The 7965-nt window shown below is 38.2% G+C and overlaps 1 protein-coding gene across 3 annotated transcripts in view; it reads left to right on the top strand.

Moving 5' to 3' along the window:
* Positions 1 to 7965, top strand: part of ash2l (ash2 like, histone lysine methyltransferase complex subunit) — an 18940-nt gene that overhangs the window by 4008 nt on the left and 6967 nt on the right. The window contains exons 2-10 of one of the 3 annotated variants that reach the window (XM_024298768.2): positions 3846 to 3903; positions 4577 to 4643; positions 4913 to 5058; positions 5133 to 5221; positions 5293 to 5387; positions 6405 to 6500; positions 6574 to 6669; positions 6840 to 6915; positions 7747 to 7764. In XM_024298768.2, the coding sequence (XP_024154536.1) occupies positions 3848 to 3903; positions 4577 to 4643; positions 4913 to 5058; positions 5133 to 5221; positions 5293 to 5387; positions 6405 to 6500; positions 6574 to 6669; positions 6840 to 6915; positions 7747 to 7764 (739 nt within the window). In that variant the 5' untranslated portion in view covers positions 3846 to 3847. Of the gene's footprint in view, positions 1 to 3534; positions 3904 to 4576; positions 4644 to 4912; positions 5059 to 5132; positions 5222 to 5292; positions 5388 to 6404; positions 6501 to 6573; positions 6670 to 6839; positions 6916 to 7746; positions 7765 to 7965 lie in introns of those variants that run through there. The other 2 variants (XM_036214420.1, XM_036214421.1) reach the window with 2 other exon arrangements.

Genomic DNA, 7965 nt, shown 5'->3' with positions numbered 1-7965 from the left:
GAAACAGCTGATTTTTAAAGTATACCTTGAAGAACATTAAACCTGTTCTGTGGATAGCTTTAAATTAACAGTAAAAGCTGAATTTTGTTTCATTCCAGGTTCAGTTTGTGTAAAAATGAAGTCAAACTGCTGGTTTGTTTCTCCTGTGAAAAAATTCCGAACCTTTTTGCGCTTCATTCTTTAGGCTTTTCATTAACTTCACTTTAAATGCACATTACTGCTGATGGTTTCCTAATTACCGCAGTAACCGCTCCTCTCAGGGTAATGAAGAGTCGGGGGATGTAAAGTTTCCTGAATGCGGCAGATGCCGGTGTTCTCCCTGCTACACAGACCCACAGAGAGGCTGGCATTGACGGGACGAGAGAGGCCGTCCCATTAAGACAATTAGCAGATGTCTTCAGCCGGCCTGACCCCGTGTGACCCCGGCTTTGTCTTCCACAACAAGGATTTACGTGGATGGACTCGGCTGGAGGCTGGTGCAGAAAAGAGCTCAGAATGATTAACCCGTCAGAACGCTGGCATTTGGACGGCGATGGACGAAGCATTCATGGGGTGATGGATTTATAACTACTCAACCGGTTTAAATTAGACGATATTTTCATGGACCGGTCCAAACGGGGATGAAGTTGGCAGTTTTAAGGTTCTAAAAATCTGTTTTTTTTAACTAAAATGCTAAAAGAAGATTATCTTACAAAAGTCTAAAAATATCAGTTGATTATTTACAGATGACAAAGTTTGGAAAAAAATTTGAGGGAGAAAAACCTCGCTCTTTCTGTGGTCAACAATTAAAGAGCCAACAAGGTCGATTTCTCACCGACCACAAGTCAGCCACGAAGTCTTACAAAATAAGACGCTCCTTTGTATTTATGTTATTTGGACTATTAGGATAAAAATCAACAAATATTGTTTTTGTGCATGAATAAAACATAAACATTGCAAAAATAATACAATTTTGTTTTCTAAATATAGAATCTGTTATAACTTTTGACATGACTCCCTTTCAAAATAAAAGACAGGATCATCTCACAGCAAATGTTGTATTAAGTAGTTTAATGTCAGCAGTAATTAATAAATGTACTATATACAGTTCATTTTGTTGTTTTTGGTGGACATTCATAAACTTAGCCATGTAGAAAATAATTCAGAGCTAATTCGAGTGTTTTTCAGACCATATTGCACAATTAAAACCCTTAAAACAGTTTCTAATCAGGCGTGTGTGAATCCTGGTTGTGCTTACTGACCTCGAGTTCTGTCTAAATGTTTTAGTACGACTATGAAGCCGTAAGGCTTGATTGATTGTTGGAGCATTGTGGGTACTGTAGTCCGGTGGAGTGATATGTACTATTCTTCAAATGTTTGTGAATGACTTGAGTAAAGGTTGTTTTGATTCTTGTACCTCGCAGTCAGAAAAAGAGGCCACTATTTAAAATGAAGAACATTTCCATTTTCTTCTACCAGAGAGACAATGGAAAGGTCAAAGAACCACATGTGACTCTGTAGCCTCAGGTTATAGACCTCTGAACCAGAATTAAGGGCCAGCCAATCAAATCATTCAATTTTTTCCATTCAATTTTTTTGGTTATTGAAAAATAGGGGTTCAAAGAAATTCAAAGAGAAAATTCAAAGGTTTAAAAAAAAAATCAAAATTGAAGGAACAGAAAAACTTCCGTAATAAAGTAGTGCATTGTTGTAGATTGCGTGTTACAGTCACGGCCCGGGGGCCGGATCCGGCCCTCCAGACCATTTTATTGTATTGTTATTAATGACCCGATGTTATCTTGCGCTCATTTCTAACTTGTAGAATTTTGACAAAATATATTTTTATGGAGAGTAAAATATTGAAAGTTATTTAAGGTTTAAGTTGATTTATTCTGGAATAATATTCCTGCCTTTTTAGTATTCAGAATTATGTTAAAAAGTTACAGTTTTAAGTTTTAAAAATTGTCATTCTGGTAGATTTTTTGACTATTTTGGCATTTACTAAGACTTTTTTAGGCTGTTTTGGGAGTTTAGTTAATATTTCAGCTACATGCTAGCTGTTTTGGCTAATTTAGGCTTTTTTTGTTTGTTTTTTAGGATATTTTAAAGCTTAGCTGTTTGTTTCAGCTACATGATAGCTGTTTTGGCTAACCTAAACTTTGTTTCTTTTAGGCTAATTTGGCATTTGGCTAATTTTTTAGCTGGCTTCAGTGTTTTCAGCTATCAATTTCAGCATCTTCAGCACCCAAATTCAGCTTACAGCATTCGCCCTAGCATTATGACAGGTAATGCTATATATCTAGTTCATAATTATCTTAAAAAACTACAGTTTTAAAGTTTTAAAAATGTAGTTTTAGTGTTGAAAACATGTTTAACCTGTTCAGCACCGACCTAAGGTGTGTTTTGGCCCCTTGTCTGATTGAGTTTGAATCCCCTGTTGTAGATCATCACTTCCTTTCAAACTTAATGTAACTCTTAGGACTTTAACATCCGCCTTCGATATCTGAGGAACTGTTTTATGGTGGATTTATTCCTGCATTTTTTTCCAAGGCTAATTTTAGGGATTTTATTTTGGAAGAAGTTTCTGGGAAACAGATTGACACAAACGGATTCTCTGACATTCCTGACTTCACAGATGTGTCTCTGCTGGAGGAGGAAGGAGGAGGAGAACCCTCTGATCTGCCTAACAATGCCTTTACAGCATCACCCGGGGGGGCTTTCAGCATCCTCTGCCTGCTTTGTGCCGCGTCCACCGGCACACTTGCCTTTGTGTTGGGTGTGTTTTTAGTAGGTCTGGAACGCCGCCGCAAACGTTTTAATAACTCTGTGAGCGTGGGGTGGTCTGCCGTCCACACAAAGCCTGTTTTCTACTGTAATCTGAGGGAGGAGAGGAAACGAGACGTAAATGTGAGGGACAAAAACACATATTAGTGTTTTGAAATGTGTTGCATTTTTTGTCTTTATTAAAGGTAATTTCACAGCTTTTTATTTCAAAGTTGAAAATATCACAGAGATATCCAGAATGTATTTAGATTTCACAATTTTTGTAGGTGTTAAGTTGGAAACATGAGACATTTAAACTTTAATCTGTTGATATTGACGTATTATAATGACCTAATTTTATAGGACTCAAATGTTACAGATCTTTTCATCCGTCTAGTAAATTATAACAAAATGAATTCATGAATCTGTGTCCAAAGTGTGCTAAATAATTCATTCTGTCAAAAGACAGAATGACCTGCATTTTGAAAGAACAGAGTCAATTTGTCGTAGTAAGCAAGCTCGCCAAAGCTTCCCTTTCTAATTTTTTTTTACTGTAACAGCTCTTTTGACAATAAAGTTTTGCATGTCTTTAACAAAAAGTAGTACAGTTGAAGGTGAATTTATTAAATATTCTTGAGTATAAGTGTAGGAAGTAACTGGGTATTTCTTCAAACTACATTGGAGCAATTTAAGTTTACAAAATATGAATAGTATTTAAAGAGTAAAAGTATACTGCTTCACTTTTATTATAGATACTTGTAGTATACTTAAATATTTCTTTTTTCTCAGGGTCCTGGTTGTTAAAAGGTGTTGAACTGGTCAAAGAAACATTTACCTGATCGCAACAGCAACAAATTGATTTTAATGTCAAACTTAAATTTAATTCAAAGTTTCTGAAAACTTTGAACATTTTGTTATTAGACTGGAAGATTATATTTTATTTTATTTTATTTTATTTTATTATTAGATAGAAAGCTGAAACAATAAGAGCCTTCACAGGATTTAAACAAGCTTATTTGTGACCATTTACCAGAGGTGTCGCTGTTGAGCCCCGGAGCAGTAATCTCGCGAGACTTCACCTTTGTTTTCATTGATTCCAACAGTCATGGCGTCTGAAGTGGAGGCGGGCAGCGCTGCTGCACCGGAGCCGGAGGTAGAAGGGTAAGTGCTCCTGCCGCGCTGCTTTTATGCATTTACTGTCCGTTAAGATTAAACATTTTAATAATGGATTAAGCATATTAAACACTAGACCGTCCGGTTTGTTTCACGAAGCCGTAAGCTAAGAAGCTAGCTCACGAGCGTTAGCATCTTTTTCAGACCCACAAAACATTTACACCGAGCTCATCTTATAAAGAAAATCCTGCTTTGCGTCAAGTTACGCGGCTGTTTAAGATGATTTTGATTCCAGATAAATTTTCAAATGAACCAACAGCAATAAAAATGTAGATTTCTGAGGACTTCGCTTCTCTGCCGCTGCTGCGGGTTTAAGTACCAATATAAAGCTATTATTTTGGATTTTATAACACATTTGATCTGTTTATTCTCAAGATTTTATTGGAGTCTGATTTTTTTTAATGAAACAACTCGAACATGAACATAGAGACGCACGTTTCTACCCTGTGTACTCTGTGGGATATACATTTATTTTGTAGGTCAGTAATTGTTTACTTCCGGTGTACTGTTTCTGATATCATATAAACCTAAAAAAAAGGTATGTTCTTATTTAGAAATTGAAAATATGACAAATAAATACTATACATAGGAGTCATAGCAGACTAATACATTGTGAACACAAAGGAGGCCGTTTGTGGAATTATAAACTCTGTCTCTTCAGGGATGCTTCCTTTGGAGAGCCACCCGCCAGCATGGATACCGAGTCTTCCAATGGCAAAGAGGGGGCGGTACGTTCTCCTTTTCTTCTGAATGATTTGGTTTGATTTATTCTGTTCCTTCTCTCTGAAGCTTTAAGTGTGATTTGTGTTTTAAGGATTTCTTTTCCAAAGCTTTGTCTACGGAGAAAGACTAAAACTTAGATAGAGCTCGTTCTTTTTAATTCAGTTTATTTCTCTGAAAGAAGATGAGCTCGAGTCTAAAGTTGTTATGTTTTCTCCATTGGAGCTGGCAGCTCTTGCTGTCTTCAGGTTGTGACAAGCGTTCGCTGTCGTTTCAGGAGACGGCGGGCGAAGGCTCGGAGGCCGCCGATGCTCTCATCGGATCGGGCGACGAGGAGAGCGGCCGGCAGCTGGGCGAGGTGGAGCTGCAGTGCGCTCTGTGCATGAAGTGGTTCACTGCCGACACGTTTGGCATCGACACGGCGTAGGTTTTTATTTCAGACCTTCTGCAGCTGTGCATCACCGACGGCTTCACTGACTCCTCCTCTTCCTCCTCAGAACCTGTCTCCCCTTCATGACCAACTATGTGTTCCACTGCAACGTGTGCCATCACAGCGGCAACACCTACTTCCTCAGGAAACAAGCAAGTGGGTCTTCCTCAGACTCCCTTCAGGTTCCCTTTGAGTTCATTCACAAACCGTCCCGTTTTCTCCAACAGACCTGAAGGAGATGTGTCTCACGGCTCTGGCAAACCTCACCTGGAGGTCCAGAACGCAGGACGAGCACCCGAAGACCATGTTCTCCAAAGACAAGGTAGGTTCCTCTGACTGATTGTAGAAACTTCTGACAGAACCAACATTCTCATCTTGTTTGCAGTGGGACAGTTTTATCTTTTCTGGAAACAGAAATGAAGCCTAAAGTTAATAAATTACCGACATTAGTTGGTTCTTCCTGAAAACGCAGAAATAAACACAAAAAGCACTTATTATTTCAGTTATTTATTTTTTAATCTTTTATTTTTATCTTTTTTAATTAACAGTTACAATTTCTAGGTATTTTTTGTCATTTTGGTAAAATTTGATATTTTCTTAATTTCTTCTTTGTTTATTTTCAATCAAAATGTTTTTTTTTCTAATTTTTAATTATTTTTTGTTTTCTAAGCCACATCGTTTCAGTTTAAAATGTACTTTTTTTAACTCAATTCATCTGTTTTTAGACAAAGCAAAGTTTGCCAAAGTTTTAAAACAATCATTAGGACAATAAATTTAGATGCTAAAAACATGATTGATGTTTAGTTTCCTTTTAAAAACGTCCTTATCGTTTTTGCTACTTTAAGATGGAAACATCTCAAACTTTTTGGTTATTTTCCTTTTTTGGTTCTTTATTGAATTTAAAATCATGTTTTAAACACATTTATTTATTTAAACACAAAGATAAGCCCCTTGAGATGAAACATCATCAAAAATGTTAGCATGTTGCTAAAATATTAGCTCAACTCTTAATTAGCATAAAAAACTTCAGTAGATGCCAAATAAACCAAAAAGCTTAAAAACTAGCTAAACTCCAAAATAGCCTAAAATTCCCCAGTAAACTAAATTTGTCAAAAATGTTAGCATGTTGCTAAAATAGAAGCTAAACTCTAAATTAGCCTAAAAAAACAGTAGATGCCAAATTAGCCAAAAAGCTAACACATTGCTTAAATACTAGCTAAACTAAGCGGGAACTTTAGCGCATGCTAAAACAGAGATTGGGTGCAGGAATCTGACGTGCGAATTGGGTTGAATGAAGAATTGATCCTGGTGGATCCTCTCTCTCTTTTCTTCGGTTCAGGACATCATTCCCTTCATCGATAAGTTCTGGGAGTGCATGACGACTCGGCAGCGGCCGGGGAAGCTCACATGGCCCAACAACATCGTGAAGACGATGGTAAAGAAAATTGCAGAAGTCTGACTTCTGTTTGCATGACTCCTGCTCAGCTGAAACATCTTTGGGTTTTCAGAGCAAAGAAAGAGACGTCTTCCTGGTGAAGGAGCACCCCGACCCCGGCAGTAAAGACCTGGAGGAGGAGTTCCCCAAGTTTGGTCTGTTAGATCAGGTACTTCCCGCGCAGCACTCAGACGTACGGTTCTGAAAAAGCTTCAAATGGACCATAAAAGTCTGAAAATGTTCTTTTTTAGCCACTTTTCCTACAATAAAACATTCTATTTTCCCTTACAAACAATGTAGCTGTTTGTGTGGAAACTCAAACATTCCTGTTTCCTGCAGGATCTGGGAAACATCGGACCTTCGTACGACTCCCAGAAACAAAGCACCGGGACCCCCACAGCCGGAGGCCTCAACGGTGAGGATCCAAACCTGCAAACATTTAAGGCCTTAACCAGCACTGATGGAGCTGGGTGTTCTGGGGGTTTCCTGACTCTTCAGCCTCATTATTTACCAGCAGTAACAGTAAAACAGGAGCAGCTCAACAATTACAAAAGTGGAATTTATGGGGGAAAACTGCAACGTTGAACTCGCCTCCATTATGGTGGAAGTTTAAAGAGACGTTGAAGACGTTTAAAAACTAGACAGAATCTTCAAATCATCCTGAAGCTGAAAGGCTGCCAGGTAGAGCTGCCACGACTGATAGAGTATTAAAATAGTCAACGACTAATTTAATAGTTTATTAGTCGTTACTTTATATTATATGAAGTCAGTGTAGTAAACTTGAAAGTTATATTTTGGCTAATTTAGGATTTTTTCAGGTTTTAGGCTTATTTGGAGTTTAGCAAATATTTCAGCAAATATTTTTTCTAATTTAGACTTTTTTTAGGCAATTTTTGGCATTTAACTAATATTTTTGTTGGCTATCAGCTTCAGTGTTTTCAGCTATCAATTTCAACATCTTCAGCGGTCAAATTCAGCTTACAGCATTCACACTAGCATCATCACAGGTAATCCTATCTGTCTAGTTTGTAGTTAGTTTAAAGCTAATGGTGGTTAAGTTGTGTGCTTCACATCTAGTTTGCGCATGATCCGATTAGTCGACTAATTGGAAATAATTCTGGGTTATTAGTCAATCGTTTGTGGCAGCACTAATCGTAAGGTCGCACCCCCTCTGGGTCAGTCCTGCAGACTCACTTCAAACTGCTGGGGTTGTCATTTGAAGTGACTGTGTGTGCGTTTTTTCCAGGTGGATCTTCTTTCTCAGGTGAATATGTGACGTTTCTTCATCTGCAGCTGATCACTGTCTCTGTCTCGTTACCGACCCCTCCCCGGACAGAAGTTGACCTTGAGGCTCCATCACGCCCTCCCCAATTCAAATTGAACCTAAATGTTCCTCAGAGAGCAACTTGTGGGCAACTTCATCCACATGCAGCCCCCCATCTCCTCTGCATCTGTCAGCCCCCCT

The sequence above is a fragment of the Oryzias melastigma genome, linkage group LG12 (assembly GCF_002922805.2).
Source record: "Oryzias melastigma strain HK-1 linkage group LG12, ASM292280v2, whole genome shotgun sequence".
NCBI lineage: Eukaryota > Metazoa > Chordata > Actinopteri > Beloniformes > Adrianichthyidae > Oryzias > Oryzias melastigma.
Note: the sequence above shows the minus strand (reverse complement) of the source record. Positions and strands in the feature narration are given on the sequence as shown.